Source organism: Lagopus muta, chromosome 2 (genome assembly GCF_023343835.1).
Source record: "Lagopus muta isolate bLagMut1 chromosome 2, bLagMut1 primary, whole genome shotgun sequence".
In the NCBI taxonomy this organism is placed as follows: Eukaryota; Metazoa; Chordata; class Aves; order Galliformes; family Phasianidae; genus Lagopus; species Lagopus muta.
Genome location: NC_064434.1, coordinates 101,304,296 through 101,327,169, shown reverse-complemented (window position 1 = coordinate 101,327,169; position 22,874 = coordinate 101,304,296). Strand labels below are relative to the sequence as shown.

General features: G+C 45.5%; 1 protein-coding gene across 7 annotated transcripts; it reads right to left on the bottom strand.

The window, feature by feature from the left end:
* Window positions 1-1,132: 1,132 nt before the first annotated feature.
* Window positions 1,133-21,243, bottom strand: B3GNT2 (UDP-GlcNAc:betaGal beta-1,3-N-acetylglucosaminyltransferase 2). Of its 7 annotated transcripts, XM_048935046.1 has the most exons (5): window positions 21,152-21,243; window positions 20,258-20,439; window positions 19,799-19,882; window positions 19,349-19,632; window positions 1,133-3,562 (listed from the first exon to the last, which is right to left on the bottom strand). In XM_048935046.1, exon 5 carries the CDS (start codon window positions 3,551-3,553, stop codon window positions 2,360-2,362), a length of 1,194 nt encoding a protein of 397 aa, XP_048791003.1. In that variant the 5' UTR covers window positions 3,554-3,562; window positions 19,349-19,632; window positions 19,799-19,882; window positions 20,258-20,439; window positions 21,152-21,243; the 3' UTR covers window positions 1,133-2,359. The 7 variants fall into 7 exon arrangements, with proteins under 7 accessions (XP_048791003.1, XP_048791004.1, XP_048791007.1 ...); XM_048935047.1 differs by lacking the exon at window positions 19,349-19,632; XM_048935050.1 differs by lacking the exons at window positions 19,349-19,632; window positions 19,799-19,882; window positions 20,258-20,439; window positions 21,152-21,243 and adding exons at window positions 17,267-17,512; window positions 18,527-18,630.
* Between the last annotated feature and the right edge of the window lie 1,631 nt (window positions 21,244-22,874).

Below are 22,874 nucleotides of genomic sequence, written 5' to 3'. Positions count from 1 at the left end.
ACTATAAACCTCTTTACATTCTCCGAACCATTTCTCACTAAATAATTCCAAACAAGTCATTACTACATTTGATAATCCATCAGTTAGAATCAATTCTTGCTCAGTTTTCTCAACTCTAAATTTACTTCACAGAAAATCAATATATATCCAAAAAGTTACTCACTGCTCATTTTTAAGCAGCTAGGAGCCACCACTGCTGCAGCAAAGTAGGAACCTGCCAGCCCCTATACATATACCTATATAACAGGAAAGATACAACATCCTAACACTCTGCTTTTTGAAGGCTTGCCATCTTCCATTCCCAACTGTTCCCAAATCCCTATATTCTTTATTATGCTCCTCAGCAGACACTCATGTTGTACCTTCTTGTTGCAGCCCATTTCCCTATCTTTGTTCTCAATCTGCTCATTACTCCACCAACTCCAGCTGTTTCCAGAACTGCTTCTCCATGGGAGCAGACAGGCTCAACAGCACTGAAGTTCTGACTGAAGGACAGTCACTGGCTTCCCCTCACCTAAATAGGAGCAATTGGTCCAACTGCCCCTCCACTGTTTTTTTTACCTATTGAGCCTAGTAGGGCTACTTACTCAGCTTTCTCCTCTTTTCTCCTTTTCCTTTCTTACATCACTTTGAAGCTGGGTTGACGCCTTCTCTCAGCACTTCCTCTGCCCAGTATCACTCAGCCTGTTTTTCTTTACTCAGTTGAGTCCTTTCTTTCACCTCATGGTCATGGAATGGTGTAAAGCAATGACTAACACCAGCAACCCACGAATCCACTAACTGGTTAGTATCACACATGCACTCCACCCCGTCTTACTCCATAACATTTAGTTCTTCCTCTCTTCCCCTGTCCCTTCATTTATGCAATCCACTCTTTGATCCTTCCTTAGAACTCAGCACCAAACGTATTGCTCACCTGCCTATCCTCAGGATTTCTCTATCACTCGTTGCTCATCTGTTGCAGCACCTAACAAATTCCAGGACAACTGCAGCAGCATCTTCTTGACAATCTACTACCTAAGTGTCGAAGCCGCTGGATAAACTCTTGTAGCTCTTGAAATGTGTTGCTGAACGCTCTGCAGTAGAGCACAATTCAGTCAATACTGCATCTGAGATGAAGCACTGCAAGAAATATTTAAATCACATTTTATTTTTCAAATTCAAAAATAACAATTAGCTTTATTTAACATTACACATCTCACAGGTTTAAAATATCATGCTCTATTTAAATATCTGAGTGACAACACTATACAAATAAAATGTTACACAAAATATATTTAAGAAAATGTTTTGGTCTTCCATCTGAACAATAAATAGACAGGCACTTTACATATACAAAGGAAGCAATACTACTTAGAATAGCTCTCATAAGCAAGATGTGGAAATACAGAAGAAAATCTGAGATTTGAGAACATGTTTAACTCTACATGAGACATCATGCAACTTCAAATTTTATTTCAAAATTCAAACCTGTTAGGAACTGCACAATCCTACACTTGCTACGGCTTTACAGGAGATCCAAACCATGCTCTTAGAAGCAATGTGCAATTTTGGTTACTGTTAATCAGCTACCTGATCACTTTTAGTGCCAAAGCAGAGAACAAGGATGGATCAGAGTAGCTTTCACAGAGATACTGTGAGTAACAATGTCAGCATTACCGTGTGTGTAAGCTCAGGGTAGGCAGCAGCAGAGCTGTACCAGGCACAAACAGAACTTGTTCCTTCTTTCCCTTACATATTCAGATCTTTCATGGGGTGTTTGAAACCATATTATGTCTTCTTTTATTAAAAAACAAAACAAACAACACATCTAATAAAAGGGTAAATCCTTCAGACACAGGCATACTTTGCACAAAAGACTGCACGTAAAGGAGAAGATAGTTGTCCAGGGTGCATAAAGACTGGAAACTACAAATTAAAAAAAAATATATATCAATAATTGAAGTTCCATAAAAATGTTTTATAGAGTAAAACAGCACTCCTCCAATTTGTGAGTTTCAAAGTTACAGTGGTCTCCACACACAAACACAACTCAAGGAAAAAGAACGCACCTGTTACCATCGCAATTAATGAAAGATGCTCTGCAGCAGGCATCAGTAGCTGACAGCTAGTTAGTTCCAGTCCTCTTTAATGTTTAGACTGCTACTGAAACATAATGACCACCAGGACAGTGGAAAAACAGGACCAAGTCTTTGTGCCATCCTCTCAGTATGACTACTGCCGCTTTTCAGATGTATGTGAAGAAAGTTTCTTGAGAAAATTTGAATAGAACAATTAAACAGAGCTCCAGTGGCTCACCAAGAAAGCCAGATTCAAACTTGGAAACTTATTTGGACATAAAGTATTTATGCACATTGCTCTAGCAATTTAAGTGTGGATCTTGCAAGCTTGTCCAAATCTTAATCATTTCTTGAGGATTTCTACTATGCACTAACATTAAATTTGTGTAGGAACATATGTTATTTCTGTATTTCTCTTCAATATCAAATGTTTTGAAACCTTTGTGTTTCTCTGGAGCAAGCCCAAGCTTCTGAAGGCACATTCCAGTATAAACATCATCAATAGGATACAGGAGTACCTGGTCAGATGCATTATTCAGTCTCAATGCCAGGTCACCAGAGTACAGAAACCCACCACCTCCTGCATACGGAGGATACGAACCTTCATAAACACTTTCTGGGATGTAGTACTTCAATTTTTTTTCTCTATGAGGTCCAGCATCTTTGATCACATCACCTACAAACAAGTCTTTGGCTTTGTCCTTTGATAAACTCTTCAAGTAATCCAGGATCTGATGGGTATTCACAAATACGTCGTCATCGCCCTTAAAAATAAACTGGACATCCGCACAACTGCTGCTCACCCACTTCAGAAACAGTACCTCTTTCAGAGTTAAATTGAAGAAAGTGTCTCTGTAGTTCCAGAGGAGAATGTCTTTGTGAGTTTCGCTCTCAAATTTTACCATGTCTGTAAGGTTGGGAAAATGATCCTCCGGTGGGGTCTGACCAAGTAAGAAGACTCTTTTGACCGTTATATCTCCCGATTTTATTTCCTTGCCCCAGGATTCCCTAATTGCTTGCCTTCTATCAAAATGTGGTATAAGTGACTTAATAGCCAGCAGCAGAAAAGGTTTATGTTTGCACTTGTTTGGCTGATCCATTATTAATGAGTAATTTCTACACCTCAAATAGAGGAGGAAGTCTTTGAACCTTTCTGGCAAACTCGCAAAGTCGCTGATCTCTGAAGCGACCCACGGGTCGGGGTCGCAGGAATTGAGAACACTTGAGTTCAAAATTAAGTTCTCTTCCACAGTCATATTGGAAAGCAGACTCAGAATTGGGTTGTACAGCAGTTCAAGCTTCTGTTGCTGCCTGTTCCAATAGGCTTTGTGAGGGGTAAATTTTCTCCAGAATTTGTCCTGTGGTATAATAACACGGTCTTCTGCATTCTTCTCTTGGCTGCCACTTTTTGAGACTTCCACAATCACATAGATAAAAAAGTTTACCATCATCAGAATTCCCAGCAGCTTTAATCTTCTGCGTCCAACACTCATTTCTCATATCTGAAAAGGGAAGAAATGACAGATTCTTAGCGTTCTTCCTATCAAATTCCTGCTTTCATAAAAATGCAAACTACTCTCAAATTAAGTAGGGGCCCACAAAGATGATTAGGGACCTGCAGCATCTTTATGAGGGAAAGCTGAGAGCTGGGAATGCCCAGCTTGACAAAGCCTGAGAAGAGATCTTACCAATGCTTATAGATACCTAATGGGCGAGAGTCAGACAGATGGGGCCAGGATCTTTCTGGCGGTGCCCAGAGATGGGACAAGGGGCAGTGGGCACAGACTGGAACACAGGATGTTCCATTACAAACACGAGGAAAAACTTCTTGGCTGTGAGCGGGACACAGCGCTGGAACAGAGAGGCTGTGGAACGTCCCCAGAGGAGCTCACTCAAAACCCTCCTAGACACTGTCCAGTGCAACCTACTGTAGGGAGCCTGCTTCAGCAGGGGGTTGGACTCGATGATCCACAAAGGCCCCTTCTGACTGCCATGATTCTGCCTAGAACGTGTAAGATATAACCTAAGGACAAAGCTTACCTACACTCAAAAAAGTAGAAACTTACCTACCTCTAATACATGCATACCTGCAGCTAGTCGCATTTGGGGTTCCATCAGCAGACAAGATGTAAGAACATAAAGTTTCTACTTCCCACTTTAGAATTTTATATAGCATTTTACAAAGTGTCGAGGTTAGCAAACAAATTATAACTCTCATTTAAGTCTCCTTGAAACACCTGACTGTTCAGTAATTAAAATCATGGAATAGCTTGGGTTGGAAGGGACCCCAAGGATCATCAAGCTCCAATCTCCAGAACCCGAGCCCTCTGCTCAGCAGAGAGAGGTGGAGTTGGTTTTTTTTTGTTTGTTTTTGCTAGCAAGGTGAGCTTTAAAAGTACATCATGAATTGCTATACAATACAGTCAGTTCTTTTAAAATTGAGTTTCAAGCTTTTATACTTGTATTCTTTGACCCTCCAACTACAAAATTAGCAAAGCTGAGTTTTCAAGTATAGTTTGTTTCCACCCTTTGCACTTGGCTGTTCTGTGGGAGAGAGGCTGACAAAGCCAACCAGCTGCACTGCTGATCTTCAGAACTCTGCAGACAGAAGACAGCACACACTTTGACTTTCTTTTTCCTCCCAGTAGAAAAGAAAGAGAATGGCAGCTGAACACCGAGTGTAATTACTGCTACAGAAAACACAACTGAAGAGACTTAAATTAAAAGCAGAGGTTCCCAACATTCGTAAGCCAGGAATAGTAAGGCTATGTGCATTTGTTGTAGCACAAGCTATTCTGAGACCCACGTGCAGTTCTTACAGAGAAAATGCATCAACGCCTCTTTCCTTCAAAGCTGTCAGAATGAACGACATAGAAACAGTGCATGAAGCAACCCACAACAGTGTTCCTCTAAAATAATACTAACACTGCTTACTAGCCCAGAGGGTAGAGAACCAATATAAAAACTACAAAAAAAAAAAACAACCTTAACTCATTCTAAATTCAGAAGCCAAACTAGAAAATTCAGGATGAACAGAGTTACATTAAGGCTCCATTTAAGATATATACAGAATTCTGCAAAGCATCTTTCACTCACCAGAAGTGTGATTAAGTAAGACCAGAAAAAACAAGTGAAGTAACACAAAAGCTCAGTTGTAGATGTTAGCTTAGAACTCAGAGAGCAACAGCAGTCAGGAAGGTGCACTTGAGAAGTACACCATGTACTTACTCTTCTCTTCATACAGCTGTTAAACAAGTTGAAAAAAAGTAACACTTCCTAGAAACTGGAGAGAAATGCCTGTTTTTCCTTCATTTCACCTCATGTTGTATCTGTATATGTATCTCCACATGTGCTCAAGACAGATTTAATTCATGTCCTGCTCACAGCCAACCCTGAAGTCTGCTGTCCAAGTTCCATACCTCAAAGACAAAAACGTATCTGTGGCCAGTGTCACCATTTACTCTAAATACCTGAACTGTTAAAAGCACTGGCAGCTTCAGCTACAGGCAGACCATCAGGTAGCCGTTTCCCCCACTGTCTCTAAGCACACACGCTGGATGGAAAGCAGCAGTCCCACATCTCACACCACTCCCAGCAGCTCAGCGTGTATCAGCGCTCACACACCTTGTCCTCAAGTGGCTTTATAGCAAACCGCAGTGCAACAACAAATGACGTGGTACTTTACCTATGATCTCTGTACTCCTGAGACAGCAGGGTGAGAGGCTCACCCGGCGATTGCAAATGCGGGACTGCCGAGAGCTCAGTCACAGCCTGATTTTCCAGAATATGTAGCACTAAGCAGCTGATCTGTTCACTGCCCCCAGCTACTAAGCCACGAGCATTCAACACTTTTGCAATTCATCGTCTAGATGCTAAGATCATTTCCAATACAATGACGCACCACTGTTACAGCCTATTTCAATGACAAAACAAAATCTTTCCAATCTCCAAGTCTTTGGGGTAAGCATTCAAATTCAGTACCCACAAGGTCTTCCTCAATCTCTGTTTTATTCCCACACCTGTAGCAATTCCCTGCAGCAAATGGGACAGCAAAACCTTCGTTAGTTAAGACTTAGTACAATGTTTCATGACAAAAATACCAGTAGGGAAAAAAATCACAGCAGTTCTGTCTAATAATACGTGGCACAAATTACCAGTCCTACGTATGAGCACTTCTGGCATCATTTTCAGTTTTGCTTTCTAAGACGGTATAGAATATTGCTGATAAAATTTCTGAGCATTGACAGGTAATGTAACATGAAGTGTCAACGCAAGGAAAATGAATAAAAACAGCTGTGTTGAAAAAGCAACCTTTATCTCAATAAAACAGAGGGATTGCGTTGAACACTTGGAGCACGAGACTGAGCTCTTATCGAAGACAATTCACAGACACATAAAAGGCTATTTCCAGCAAACGTGTAAACCTGCAGTTTAATATTAACTTGAATCATGTCACCTGAAGACAGAAGCAATAAGATGATGCCAGCTGAGCCATTTCACATCAAGGGACCATGAAGCACAGTATTACAGTCCTCATAAAAACAGGGGAAGAGGAAGTGGCATTTTTAACACTGTTAGTGTTCTTTGTTCCTCATCTGCTTTGCTGACATAGCAGTGATTGACTGAAGCATGATGGCAATGCAGATTGTGTGCCCTAAACAGCTTGCTACGGAACAGCACCACAGGGTCCACGAGGGCACCCATTTCCATTCGCAGCTTACTGGCAGCAATCTGGGCAGATCACAAGCACTTTTCTTATTCCAGTAATAGCTTCTTCCATCACCACTTGTATTATAAAGCTTCCAGCTGCCCTTCTTTGACTGATGAGAATGGAAGATCTGCTAGGGAAGCCAGAAATAAACTACAAGCGATTTGGTTCACAGAATCATAGAATGGCCTGGGTTGAAAAGGGCCACAACGATCATCTGGTTTCAACCCCCTGCTATGTGCAGGGCCGCCAACCACCAGAGCAGGCTGCCCAGAGCCACGTCCAGCCTGGCCTTGAATGCCTGCAGGGATGGGGCATCCACAGCCTCCTTGGGCAGCCTGTTCCAGTGCATCACTGCTGTCACTCCAAAGAAACCAGCATGAAAACTCACTGAAGAACTAAAAAGCACAGTGCAAAGCAATACTTTACTTGGGAAAAAAATCCTGCTGTTTTTGCTTTTAAAAATAGAAAAGGTGAGCACGCGTAGCTAGTCCGCACAAAGAGTAAAATACAAGCACATACTAGATACTGGTAAAGCAAAACACAGTATGCAGAGCCCTGGGAACAAAGATATCCTACTAAACCTTGTTCCAGTTCCAGCTGGGTTGTGATACCTACATTCAAAGCGATCTGACACATAGGTTTTCAATGTTTGCTTTCAGCTTCTCAGGTACCCTGATCTGAAGACAATTCTAGCAATCATTTATGGTTTGTACTCCTCACATTTCTGCTTCTGCAACTTCTGCAGTGCAGTGGTACTGACACAACTGCACACGTTTGTTCAAAGCCTTTAGAAACATCCACGTGACAAGAAAGGGGTTAATATTAACCACACTCTAGGTAAACCAAGAGCCTGCTGCAAAAACACTACTTGAAAAGATTTATTCTGCATAAGTTGGAGAGAGGGTAACGGGATATTTGCCTCTTCAGCTCTATTCCACTTCAGTCAAACTAAGACTTGGATAGAAGGAAATTCATTTGTGCAACCATGGAAGGAGCACTGGGATCACGAGATGGATAGAAAGTGGAACCTGGGCAGACAAGCAGCATCACTGTGGGACCGGGCAGTGAGCCACCACACAAGTGGGACGACAACAGAAGAAGAAAACAGGTATGACAGAGAAGCCATCAGCTAAAAGGAAAGACTCCAAGCAAAAAATCAAGTTCACATAACCTTAATGCAAAATGGTGAGAAAAAGTGCTCACTGATTGCTTTAAAACAACATTATTTTACGCTTTATCTCAAGAGTGAACGTGTTCCAGGAGCTCATAAGGAAGAGATTTAGAGGAGCTGGTATAAAATGAGCACGCGCACTCCATGCATTTCCATGAATCATGCAAGTCACTCTTTTACAGATGCAAGAACTCAAACAGGAGGTCACACATCCCCAGCAGAAGGGCCAAGCTCAATGTCAAAACCAAGAACAAGCACCTCCAAATGTATGCAAAGGCCAGATGTGATTCATTGCATATAGCTTGGATAGTGCAGACGAATTCTGATTCGCTCTGTTACAGCATTCTATTTACTGTAAGCACTGCATAAAGTTGGCACACAGAACACATGACAACAATTTGCAGCATTATTTGTTACCTGAGTGCTATTAAACATTGCAATGCAAAGTCTCTGAGGTTGAGCTGTAGGAAAGAGGCAGATGTTGCAAGGAAGCAGCTACAAAAAAGGTTTAAAAGGCAATCCTGTCAGATAAAGATGAAGAAGCACAATGGATTTGGAGAGTGTGCTAATCCACCTCTGAAGCAAGGCACCAAAACGCACACCTGTATCTAAAGACACTGAGTGCAGCCCCATACAATCAATCCACTAAGAAATTTTCAAGACTCAGAACTTGCTTCAACACTGACATTTTGGCAGGTTTTGCTCTACCTCAAGGTGGGACAGAAAAAGGTCTCTTTCAGAATGTCCTCATAACAAAGGCCATGGATGAACGTGAAACCAATGGTCAAATGGACAGTTTGACAGGCAACCCCACCAACCTTACTAACGAAGCAAGAAAATTAAAAAGAAATTCCCTTGTGAATCAGACCAAGTTTGTATAGCTCGTTCTGCATATATTCAGCCAGACACCCACTGATTGTTAGCAATACCAGAGCATCAACTACCTGCATGGTAGCTGAGATATCACATCACCTCAAGGAACATAACTTTCAGAATGAGTAGAACTAGCTTTATTTTACTACAAGTTCCTCATTAGCAGCTCTTGTCTCAGAGTCTCACATTCACACGCCGAGCAGTGACCGTATTTGTTGATTACTCCTGACGTTTATGCAGCAGAGCCTCTTACTGTGACGCCCAGCTGTGATGCTCAAGTTTCCCCTGCAGCTCTCTGCACACAGACGAGCTCCCATCCCAAGCTCCACCCTTGCAATGCAGTTCACAGCGTATTTCTAACAGGAAATTGAAGAACGGGCACTACAGAAGTGAAAGAAATCATTATCTCACGTATCTTCATACTGACAGAAAAACACAAGTCCTTTCCCATGCTCTTACGTACCTCAGCCCATAGTTAAGGCCAAGATAAATTACACACTGGACAGGCTGCGGGCAACTGTTTAACACCTAAAATAAGAATTATCACTGCAAACAGGCTCCATCACCTCCTTTTCAAATACAGAGCTACCTTTTGAAAATCACTACTGGGCACAATGCAAGGCAGCACCACATTGGAAGCGGCTCCCAACCAGCAGGTAGGTCCACAGCACAACCCTGACCTGGGCGAGGGCATTCACTTGTGTTCAAGGTCACAGCTGTATTAAAGAAAGCAGCACTCTTGCTAGACATTCTAAACATTAATTTCTTGACTTTAAGACCAGCCACTTGCTATTAAAACATTCCTCCTTTATGCTTTTACTTACAAATGATATTCTCCGCTCTCAAGTTCCAACATGTAGGCTCAAAAGGTACAGTCAAAACAAAGCTGTAATTCAGTTTTCTAAAAGCCTTCCACCTTTTTGCAAGCCCTTTGTAGAGAAGAGCTGCAGCAGGGCTACAGCAGGCTGATCTCAACAGGTAACTTCATTCTGTAGCCTGGTATCCCTTACAGCAGTTAGGAGCAGAAGCTGTGTGTATGTCTGTAATAGCTACGTACAGGAAGAATTAAAAATGCATTAAACGCATCCTAAGTTACATACAGTCCTTCTACCCTCTTGTGAGATGCACCAGGTCTTTTATATCTCACTTCTGCTCATGGTGTGAACAGCAACAGCTTCAGAACATGAAGAAAAGCTTAAGATCCCTGACCTGCTATTAAAAAAGTTTGAGTTGTTTCCAACTTTACAGGACTATTTATTTTTCTAACTATGCACAATCGTATCTCAGAACTTCACAAGCCCACTTTGACACAATGCAACAAAGAACATCTGAAGAACTGGCATGCAGTCAGCACATACCAGCATTCTGCTTCTGCAGAAGCGTGTTGCATTGGTACCACTGAGTAACAGCCAATATTCTGAGTTCCACAAACACAACAGCATTCCAGATGGGAGAAAGTTATCAAAACAGACATGTCGAGGAAATTCAGAGCTGCTGATGCTTGTTTTAACATTGATTTTCATTAGTTTCATGCACTCTTGAACTACCTTTCAGTAGACTATTTACTTCTGGGAGAAATTCACTTTAATACCAAAAGTCACCAGCGCAATTTAGTAGCTTGTGGTAGCAATGGTAATGGGAGGATGGTTGGACTAGATGATCTTGTAGGTGCTTCCCAACCTTGTGATTCTGTGAACCTGGGTGTGGTGTTTGGCAATCCAAAAAACAGAGCAGACAGGAAGATGCGCTGGCGTTTACTCAGAACAGCTCAAGGCAGAAGGGACTGCAAGTAGCCTCAATTGCAGCCAATCTAGCTTTACATTCTGTTTCCTACTGGTTATCTTCAACACAGTCTCAACATTTTCCTCTCAAAAAAAAAAAAAAAAAAAAACCAAAAAAAAAACCCCAACAGCAAAGAAAACCCCAATGCTAGTGCAGTGAGGCATTTCTTTAGTAATGCTCACCTGGTTTGCTGCAGTAAGGTACGTGAGTGCTTTTGGGGCCAGAACTACCTCTGAACCATATTTAATTACTGTTACTGAAGCTCATTTCACTTTGTCTACTCCCTCTTTGAACCCATGTATACTTTCAACTGTATGAACTTCACTAGCAACGTGCTTCTCAATTCTTCTTACAGAAAGAACTCCAGATGACTTGCTTTCCTATTATCAGGCAGAAGGGGAGCTCTTTGAAAGCACAATAAACAGAAAATTTTCCCTGTGTTTGCCATACCAGCTAATACAGCAAACCTTTACACACCATCCGTTCCCTCTTTGAGGGGTGAATATTTCCAGCCTTGTTATTTCTGGAAGCCTTTTAAACTTCTGAATGTCTTTGTCATTCCTCCTCAGCCATTTCTATTAAATCATTTTTGATACGACAACCACAAAAGCATTTATTACTTTAAGCTCATAGTTTATGAAGACTCTTGTTAGAGCCATATATCAACAGTATTCAGTATAAGAGATATCACAGTCAGCCTTGCTAAACATAATAATAGAATTAATTAAAAAATAAGCAGAGTTTGAGAAATAACTCCCCACAGACATCTCTGCATACTCTCTTCAGCTTAAGAAGCTTTCTCATTTATGGCAGGTAGGCCAATGCTGAGCAGACCAAAGTCTTCAGTTTCCGTCATTAATGCTTTCATGGAAGGCCACTGCTGTCTTGTGACCCACGGAACGTTACATCACCTCAATTCAGTTTCTAGCATCCACATGTTATCATTAATTAGCGCTCATTTGAGCTGATTAAGAGGACCCGAAGCCCAGTATTACTCACTAAACCAGTTACTGCCAGACCATGCCCTACGACTTCAGGAAATGGAACGTACCATGCACAGCATCACAGATGGTTCATCAGCTTTGTACTACACTTAATATGTTATGGCATGGGTAAAGGCAGTAAAGCAACTCCTCTTCCAAACCAGCTCTCCCTCTCTCTTTTCTGAGGCAGTATTGAAAACAGGAAAGTCTTCCTGAACATGAAAATTCACCTGAAACTGAGAGTATCAAAGCAGAGAGTATCAAAGATTGTTAGGTGGCTGCCTGTCTTCCAATGAAGGATGCATTTCTGCACCACAGCTGTGCTGTTTCCTGGCCAACTACTACTTGCTACTCTCTCCAACTCCGACCCACGCTCTCAGCCAGCTCACAAGCATAACTTCACAGCAGCTCCAGCAATAAGCTTGGGCCGTCTCCAACTCCACAGCAGGTTTACCTTACAGGTGGCATGCTAGTTTTTCAAGTCCGAAACTAGGACAAAAGAATTGAAGCTTTTAGTTCCTTCCTCTTACATAACAGAAAACGCCTCCACCCACAAACCTCAAGTTCTGGAGCTACCCCAGTGACAAAGCTCTTCACCGTCCCTCCTTTTCCAATAGCTCACCCAAAGCCCTCTTTCTACAGAAGGGTTTTCATACAGGCTCTTGTTCTTGCTTCAAAGTAAAGCCTCTTGGCATCAAGCAGCTCTAAAACACCCCCCCTCCCTAATTGCAACAAAGCCTCCTCCTGCAGCAGCAACACTGGAGCTACTTACAGACTTCAGGAAATAACTGCTCCATTCATTCAGCAGCTTACATTTGCAACCACAGGGATAAAAAGCTTCGAACTCATCTTCTAAAAATAAGGTGGACAAACATATGCCTGCAAACAGATGGGTGAAAATCCCTTGTTTCCAACAGAAGTGTTAAAAAAAAAAAAAAACAAAAAAAAACAGGAAGGAAAGATAAACTGTCACAACTTCCCCACACAAAGATCTCACTCCATGTGGCAACTAACCCAGCATGTCACAGGAATGCTTCCCTCCCACCTCTTGTAGTTCATACACTCCAGACAAGCTAATCTAATGCTCACGTACAACGCAGCCCAATGGTAATTTAACAAACTCAGAAAAAAGCCTGTAAGATTCTGTACTGTGCTACACACAAGGCCCATTCTTTCAGTTATCCAAACCAGGCCTGCAAACTTTGTGCAACAATCCAAACCTTTGCTATCATCCAAGGAAAAACCACCATAAAAATGAACGAATGTCCTTCTAACCCCTGACTGACTTTATCAGGCACTAAAGCAATTGTCTGCACTTGCACACACCTCCCTCCTGCTTTACAAAGGTGACACCCTGAGAAGTCTGTTTTGTATTATGTTTCCTGCAGTAGATGAAATGCAGCAATAAAGGAACACCCTAAAACAACACGCAAGTTGTAAATTAACATTGCTGTTGTATTTGCTGCTCCATAAATAATTTTATGACAAGCATATTACAGTTATTATATAACCTACAAATGTGAGATATGAGAGAATGGGCCCTCAAAGCATATTTACAGAATACTGGATGCAGCATTTTCTCTAAATAAAATCTCATATAGTAGTACATCACAGCCAGTTTTGTAAACCTCAGCTGGCTTACAGAATAAACCTTACAATTCTCCCTACAGAATGAGTGAAAGATATGCTGATAGTGATCACGAAGCAGCTTGAACTTGTTCTCCTTCAGCAGGGAGAACGATGTGTTTTTCCCAGCCCGATACACAAAGGCCACACGTTGTTTGAGCTCTAGAGTTATGAATTGTGACGTTTGTCAGGAATAACCCAGAGCTGGCAGCTCCCGATTCACAACCCTCAGCTTTTAAAATGCCTCTGAGAAGGCTCCATCTTGGATGAGAGGTAAACCATAACGAATTCAGAGAGGAGGTTTAACTGGATGGGAAAAAAGAGAAATAATTCTTCGAAGAAAACTGCCATCCATCACTTCAGTTCCATGGGGTTCCACAGCAGGTTAAAGCAGTGTCAGTCACAGCTGATGTACTCCTGTTATTTATTTCTTCCCATACCGACTGCACAGTCCCTTCTCACCCTTCACCTAACCGACTGCGTCAGTTCAGGGAACTGAAGAGGCTGAATAAAGAACCTAACAATAACAAGGCAATTAGCTCCCAGCTGGCTCCTGTCAGCAGGTTCACTCTCCACTGTGCCGCACCCGCACAGAAGAGGCAAGCTGAGACCAGAGCAGATCCCTTTTCTGCTTCCACGTATCAGCACTCTGCCGCCCCTGCTCCCTGCCCTACATGCAGCAAGACCCCCTGGCCGGCCAGGCAGACGGCACCAGAATCTGCTCAACTTTGTGTTCCAACCTCTGATACTCCCCTGCTGCAGTCGGTGAGCTCTGCCCCTTCCCCCTACTCAACGGGCTGTTATTCACTGCAATTCACTGTTATTCACCGGTAAGCTCAGCTGGAGCACTGCCCTCCCATAGGCGCTGGAAGGCAGAGGAAGCAGATAACCACCCACCACCTGCCTCCCCAACACCCAGCCCCTGGGTCAGCGCTAGCTGTCACAGCAAGGGGTAGCACTGCAAGCTGCCTGCTGCATTCAGCGGGTACTAACAGCCCGTTGGACAGGACTGTCCTGCTTCATACATCTGTGCTGAAATCAGTAAAAATTAAAGAGATGTAGCTTATCTAGTGAATATGCAATAACCACAGAATCCATAAACAAGCCAGATCATCTCCTTAGCACCTCAGCCAGCATTATCTTAAAACCAGTAGCTATTGCTGCCGTAGCCACTTGCCAGTGACCTTTGTATCTGCACACACAATGCTGATCACTCAGTCAGCTTATAAAACCATTAAGCACTACGCTTCACATCTAAACCATCACTCACACCATATCTTCTTGCCTGACACATGTAAGCCACGCCACTAAGAACCACATTTTAAAAGCAAGGTGCTGTAAGTTGGTATGCCTGACCAGGTAACTACCTCCAGACCATTCCACTGCAGGGTTAAGAGAGACACCCATTTCAATTCAGCTTCCAGGATTTGCTGTTCCCACAGCCAGCAGCCAGGTGATGGGACACTGTGCTGCTGACAACCTTCCCAGCCATTTCAGGCCATCTCTCCCAGCCCACATAAGTGTTACACAGCTATTCAACCACATGCCAAATCGAACCAGATTAATGATGTGAGTATATCAGCCCAAATTTCTAGATTTGCCTCTTTTTGCCTCTCTATTTGCAGTACTAAATTAAATAAGTGTTTAAGAACACAAACGTGAAAAGATTTTGGCCCTTAATTGCTTTGGGTTTCAAATGTAGTTAGCTAACACAGAGAAGACTGTTTTTCACCTTTCTGCAGGATTCATTTATAGTTGAGAAAATGAGCAGAGCTCTGAAATGCAGAAGTTCATTTTCCTCCTTCAAACTTGCAAAACACAAAACACACATCTCATTCCAACCTATCACGTTCAAGGAAGAGGGAGCAATTTCTCCCCCAGTCGTAAGCAGCTAAAGACACATATAATACCTCAAGGATTTTGCAAAAGGCCTTTAAGCAGGTTAAGCAATTAACTCCCATTTGCTTCATTCCCACTGATGTTAAGGGCAGACAAGCATATAACCTTCTAAACCCAACCAGGGACTTCTGCACCTGGTACCTGCACAGTAATATCAAGTATCCGCTGTAACCAACAGTAGCTTAAGTCACCAGTTTCCAGCCATTTTACATCTCTTTCACTTCTTATTTTTATTCAAAAGCAAATCAACAGGTTGCAGTAACATCATTCAACTTAGAGACCACCTTCCACTACCACTGACTTCATCTGATTTAAAAAAAATCATTACTCAAGTAAGGTAGAACAGCACAACTGGTCTGATACCTAGCAGCTCCTTGCACTGAACAGCCTTTCCCACATTTGCATAGCTAGTTGCATTACATCACACAATACTGAAGATGAGCAAGTGGGATGGTTATTTCCCAACGTTATCAGTTCCTCACTAAGGCCCCAACACAGCTGCAGAGAGCTACCCCAGCACTACAGGAGCACTGCTGCTGCTGCGCCTCTGAAAATGAGCCTCCATGCACAGCTAGAAGGTCTCACAGCTCCCCTCTGCCAGAAGGAACATTTCCAACATAGACCTGTGTATGGAGAGCAGCCGCTGGAGGATGAGCAGAGCAGCAGGCAGGTGTTGGCTGCAGGAAGCAGCACCGCAACGCTCAGGTCTCACAGAATGGCCAAGGTCGGAAGGGACCTCAAGGATCATGAATCTCCAAACACCCCCAGCCACAGGCAGGGCCACCAACGTGCACATTTAATACTAGACCAGGCTGCCCAGGGCCCCATCCAACCTGGTCTTGAACACCTCCAGCGACAAGGCATCCAAACCTGTCATCGTATCCTCCGGGGGAACATTACCAATGAGAATTCACTCTTAGAGAAAAAGAACATCAGTCATTCACTCAGAAATCAAGATGACTGCTGATTCGGTTTATCCAGCTGGCTTACGATTGAAAACATTTAATCAGCTGTCAAACTTCAGAATTCATTTGCAAAGGCGAGCATGACTGGTTGGAAGCTGGATGTTTTTCATCCCTTGCTATTGTATGTTCCTCAAACAACAAAGCTTTCTTAACCACGAAGAAACTGCTCCATCGAGTCTCCCTTTAAAAGTCTCAGCACCACACCCATTGCACCCGGGGATTCCTTCCCTTATTTAAATGCTAATTGCTCCTCATGAGACTTCAGCTCAGCTCACCCAGGACATTTTAACGAGGCCGGCTTTTCATCGTGTTCTACACCATCCGGAGACCCGGGGGGTTTGCATATCCAGATTTTAAATCTAGGAAGGCCCAAGGAAATCAGTAAAAAAGAGAAGTGAAGGACCAAGCACAATAAACCCACAACACCTCATCTCCACTCGGTTATTTCTGCTGCATTTTAAGCACTGAAGTATGGCAGATTTCACCTTCTCTATGCAAGCACTTCTCTGAATGCAGCCTACCAGGGTAGAAACATCGAACACTCATCCTGCAACTCCTCGTGCTCAAAAACATCACGACCGCACCTCCTTCCTCCATACCTGTTACTTTTTTGGTTCAAGAGGTTCTTTTGCAAACAACCACTGGGGATTAAACGTGGGTGTATCTGAAAAAAAATTCTAAAAGTTTAAATTAGAAAAATAAATGGATGCCCGCCCACTTGCTTCAAAACTAGTTACATACTTCTACCACCCAGCAATAGGAAAACAAACAAATAAATATACATACTAGGAAAAAAAAAAACAGCGAGGCAATAGAAGAGGTCTGTTCCAAGCTTTTGGAAACTGATCAATTCTAGCAGCCTTCCAGAAACAGCAACATGAAAAACAGATATGTTAAAAGCATTAATATTTTAAGGAAATTCTTTTTTTCCCTCCATACTCTGTGCTTACTACAAAGATACAAACTAAAGGAAACAAGCCGTGAAACCTTTGTCCAACCAACAAGGATACTTTCGACAACAGCTTTTTTGGCTTTGGCTTGACTTTTTGGCCTATTCTTGGCGAGTTCTAGAAGGATACATTTCAAAAAGCTTTGTAAGAAGCCTGCCAGGCCCTAGTATTTAGCACAAAAAATGCTCCCTCTTAAAAACATGAAAACAAGCAGGGCTTTTACAGCAGGAGCAGTACAGCACAGACCTGGCACACCATCCCTCGATGCATCCAGACAGAGCTGCTCCTAACTTCCCTTTCCATCCCAAGGCAGACGTAGCACAGCCAGCCCCGCTATGAGAGCGGCTGCACCAGGTGGCAGCACAATGACGATCACCGAAGCTCCGGGCACGTCCTTGCAGTTCTGCTCCCGAAAGCCTCCCTTCTCCAAGGCAAGGAGATGAACGCTCCCTCCCCACGTACAGCACAGCTTACTCACGCAGATAATGACACCTGTTTGACAGCACGGAACGTAAAAATATTACATCCTCTGCTCGTTCTTCAAAGCCTGAGGAAGCACTACTTCAACGCCGATTTCCTCAGCAGCATCTTTGCTACCCAGAAGCACTGGGTAATGAAGAAAAGAACTGAGGAGCTCGCGGGCAGCAGTAACCAACGGAGCGACCACCGGTGATGTTCTACTGCCAGAGGCGACTCGTAGAGCCTGCCTTACGGCCACACAGGGCACCGGCACCGCCAGCCACCGAACGCGTGACCTTCACAACAAGTTCCTGCAGCAGCACCTCATTTTCCTCTTCTATTTATAGCACGTGGGGACAGGAAACAGAAAAGCGCAAGGCAAACGAGCCTGCAGACGACAAAACCACTCAAAGCGAGTTCTGACCGATCGCTGACCGCTCCAGCAGCGGGCCGGGGTTGCCGCTCATCTAAGGGGGCTGCCGCTCATCTAAGGGGGGCTGCCGACAAGGGACCGCACCTCCTGCGCGCGTTTCCTGCACGGTGCACGCCCGCTCGCACGCTGCAGTGCCATCACACGCGCACATCTTTCCGCACCTACGTGAGACTTTCAGCGTCAAAAAAAACAAAAAAAAAACAAACAAAAAACCGGTAAAAGCCAAAAGCTGACCCCTCCTCCTCCCGTTCGGTTTAATGATCAACCCCGGGAGATCACAGGGCCGCTCTGCTCACCGCGGCTTTTTGCAGGCTGACAAATGAATCGCGAGCCGCACTTTGGCCGCGATCGCAGCCGCTAAGCCGGCGCCCCCTCCCGGCGGGGCACGGCGCGCCTCGGAACTCGCCGAGCGGCTCCGGGCCGAACCCGCGGGGACCGCAGCGGCGCCGGCACTGCGGCAGCGCAGCGCCCCGGGTTTGACTCGCGGCGCCGCGCCGGAACCGCGCGGAGGGGCGAAGCGGCCGCGCGGAGGGGAGAGGCCTCAGCCCGCCCGCCCCCCCCCACGCCGGAGGATAACCGCCCCCCGGCCCCGCTGCGCGGCCCCCCGCCCGCACCTCGCCACGCCGCCGCGGGGCTCCGCCGGGGATCGCGCCGCCGCCGCCGCCTCCTCCACCATGCTTCGGCCCGGCCGCCCGCGGGTGTGGGCCCTCCGCCCCGCTCGGCCCCGCCGGGGGGGGGCTCCGCACCTGAGGACGCCGCCGCTTCCCCTGCTCCCTCCTGGAGAAATCACGGCGGCGACGCGCAGCGAAAGGCCGAGCGTGGCCGGTTGGAGGAGCGCGGGGGAGGCGCCTCACTTGTTGCCGCCCGCCTCCGCCGAGGCGGCCGCACGACCCCCCGCGGCTCGAGCACCACGGGCGCCGCCGCCCGCTGCAGCCCCGCCCCCGCGCCGTGGGGGCCGGGTGGGGTGCGCGGGGCCGGCTTGGTGGGGGGGTGGAAGGGGGTCCCCGCGCCCCTTCCCGCCCTACCGGTCGTCTCTGCGGTTGTCGGATCGCTACGGCGCCCTGGAGGCGGGCGGGCGGGCGGAGAGAGCGCGGCGCCACCTCGCCGCCCCCCTCCCGAGCTGGGCGCAGCCTTCGCGCTGCGTCCGTCCCTCTACCCCGGCGCTCTGCCCCGCCGGTCCAACACCTCGTCGCACCACCCTGGTGCCTGCCCGCCTGCCGCGGTTCCCTCCCCCACCGCCATGATGCCTTTCGACACCTCACGCTTTTTCTTTAGTAAAAACCAGAAGCCCTCAGAACGGGTGCTCGGTGCCCACAGACCGCCGGTACCACAGACCCCAAGCCGCGGGGCCCTGCCCGCCTCGGGCGCCGTGTTGTGGGGCGGGAATGAACGTGCTTCTGCCTCGCCTGCTTTGTTCACACGAGATGAGATTTTACCTCCTTCGTGCAGCAACAAAAAGGGGTTTTCTGAGGGATGCAACTCCTAGGAACAGCTTTCTGCAGTGGCAGCCTCTGTCAGTACGGCTGCTGACCAGGGCAGCAAAAGCTCCTCGTGACAACGTGTATTTCCTTCATTCTTCTTGCTGCGCAGCACTGAGCGAAAGCCCCAGGCCGTGCTGCAAAGCGCTGTCACACAGCACGTTGTTCAACAGGTTTCTCCTTTCTAAACGAGAAGGTGTTGCATTTGGTTTACCAGATGGCCCGCAAAACTTTTGCCAGATCTTGGTGGAAAGAAGAAAAAGAAGGGTTAGGTCAGCAGTGCTTCCCTCAGAAAGGGAGCTCCTCAGAGCTCCACATTCTGGAAATCTGCCCTCCGGAGTTGCTATGAACCGTGCATGACTCACTCGTTTGTAACCCTCCTTTTTTTTTTCCTTGTTGCTTGCTTACCTATTTGCCAAGTCGATGAGACTACAGATCCAGGCTGAGCAGTCTTCTTAAGTGGAGAAATCTCCCCAAGCCCCTGGATGTTTACTGAAACAAAACAGAGATGTGAGCTGTTACGGCACAGCCCTCCATCCTGTCACAGCAGACCGACAGCCTCCAGCAAACAGTTACGACTCCCGGGGACTGAGAGCCCCACATCTTTTCGTCCTGTACTGAACCAAAACGAGCACGTGCCATTTGCTTCTATTTTAAGCACCTGCCCTCTCAATCCACTTCATGGAGGGGCCCAACCAAAGCAATTATCTCAATGTCACCTGGCACCGCCACATGAACACGGCCTGCGCTGCAAAGCGGGAGTCTCCCCAAAAAGAACGGTTTATGCATCGTTTATGCAAAGGCTGGTGTGGTTTGGCAAACAACACGAGTCCCTGCAACACCTATGCGGCTCCCCATACTTGATACCTTTAAATGTTGGAGGCCATAGAAAACCTGCAGTAAGTTTCCTGGAGAAGTCTCTTAGGCTGCTCCAAAATCTTGTCCAGGAGTCTGAAAGACGTCTGTGACGCGTTCAGAGGGACAGTGCATGTTCCATTCTTCTTCAAATATTTATAGATATGCCTCGTGTTTGAGTAAAGCTGACGTTACTGGTGAAGCAGAAGGATTACAGCAGAGGGAGAAATTATCCTAAATCAGTAAGCATTTTTGTCCATTAACTAACACAAGGCTAAAAGAAGAATTCAGCATCTGGCAGTCAGGAGCTCGGCTCCACTGCAAGGGAGTTTTCATAGCAATATGCTTCAAGATCAATTACAAAGAAAAAAAAAAAGGGAAAACGAAAATGAACCATAACAGTGTGCTGCATAATGTTAGGAGCTAAGGAGCCTGGAAAAAAACACTGAAGCTGGAAGGTTTGGGCCTTGGACATGTGTGATGGCCCACTGTCTTTGAGGAAGGACATTTCTCTGTCCTCCTGCTCCCACACCCACAGCGCTGCCTGCATTGCACCGACACAGCTGGTCATGGGGCTGTGTTGTGAAACCTCGCAGGGAAGTGATGGGGAGGAAGGGTTGTGCAACCCAAATGCATTCTCCAATGCGATTCACAGCCAAGCCTCATCAATGGGCTAAAGGGGGAGAATACCTAGAACCGATCTTGCCACCAACACAGCATATTGTCGTCCTACTGCCTAACTGCAATGCCTCTGTTGTGTTTGGGACAGCTGCACCCTAAAAACCTGGGCAGAGGGTAAGGCAGGAGCTCTTTTTCCAGCCCCACTCCCCTGAATGCAGGCAGCTCGACCTTCCCCTTATCTGCACATCATGTGGGGCTAAGCATTGAGCTGGGAAGGTTTCTTACCTGGCACTGCCAATTAGTTGGTCCCAGCAGGAGTAAGAGTGAATGCAGTTCTCTCCTGGGGCTGGGGCAGCAGGGCTTCAGTGCTCCTCAGCTGGCAGCAACTGCATGAGAACCGCTCCCTGCTAAACCCAAATCTCCTCTGTCAGTCATCAGGTGTAATACAATCTCATTAGCAAAACAAAACAATCCCACTGAGCAGCGTTTCCCTCTGCTATGCCCTCCCTTCAGGCTTCATCCCCTTACACCACATGCTCTTGCTGGGGACAGGACACGGCCCTTGTTTAGGGGTGAGGTGAGCACTGTGGCTAACATGAGCTAACCAACCCCATGGCAAAGTGAGGGGGAGGGAAGCCCACATTCAGCCCATGCCAAAGGCAGTCTGCTTAATTTAAACTAGCCCCCTTCCTTCCTAGCTGCCTGCCCTAGCTAGTGCAGCATCATGCTAGGCCCACGCCAGCACCTGGTATTGTTTAAAATGTCTTGGTCACTTTCAGATTTATATTTATTTGATTTTACCTGTATCTTTTTCCCCCTTTGCAGCATGCCCTGTTGCTTACGGCCACACAACACAGGAGAAAGTCGAGAGAAGCCATAAATCCACCTGATCCCACACCATCCAGTGTCATGACCTGATACAACCTTATCCACTAATTAACGGGAACCAGTTCCTAACAGCTCCTAGACATGCTGTTCCCAGGCTTGCTGTCATCATTGGTATTGTTCTTTTGAATGCACATATGCAGCCTGGCAGGGCCTGCTGGGGAAGAGGATTTTATATACAGCTGTTGAGATCAGTAGTGGAATGGCAGAGTGATGACTAGCCTTATAAAACACACCTTTTAAAGCACTGATGATGGAGTAGATACTAATTATGCCTGCCAGCATCACTGCTGGGGAGTGCAGTCCCATGGCCACCTTCAGCACTCGTTTGCACAAAGCAGGATGCAAAGTACAGCATTTGAACTCAGAACCAGTTAAGTTGTCTTCTGGATAGTTGAGTGTGGTTGGGTAAAACTTAACAAAGCTCTGAAAAATTAGATATTAAAATTGTTCTGCAGGATTATCATGTTTTAGGTCTGTATAGCTGAGTTTTCTTCTTACAATTAGAATAGTAAATTGCTGCTTTTTTTTTCTTTTCTCCGAGAAAGAGAGCAAATGCTTTTGATTGCAGCCATTGTCAGTAGCAGGTACACACTTACGTTTAGTCAGAATCAGGAATAATTTTTTTTGCCTACGTATCAAAAACATCACCTTCCCTCACCATCACCATGTGAATTATTCAATGCAGTGTTCGGCACTTGGCAGCAAACTGCAGAGCATCAGACAGTTCTCACGGGATGGTAATGATGAAGCAGTACATCCAGGGCACTGGAGCTGCGTCAGTGGGTGACACTAATCCTTAGTGCCTGAGCTTTTCCACAGCAGGTGTGATATTCACAAAAGCCAGGAAAGAACATTTTCAAAGCATTCAACTCTTCACTTCTGACTGAGTTTTAAATCAAGTCTATTTTTTCCAGGCTATTTATTCGTTGCTGTCATAGCAATTGGGTGCACTGTAATAAAAAGTTATTTTGGGGGGCTACTGCTTTTACAGCTGAGCTATGTAATTTGGCCTTTTCTGTAGCATTTGCTTTTTAATTAATAATTGGTACATTGCCAGAAGCAAAAGAGAAGTAGGAACACGTCCTAGGTTATAAAATCATCAAGGTTATCTTGCTCTTCT

What these genes read in the sequence shown, in the direction of transcription:
- B3GNT2 (XM_048935046.1), bottom strand. Translation starts at nt 3,553, where the DNA reads ATGAGTGTTGGACGCAGAAGATTAAAGCTGCTGGGAATTCTGATGATG.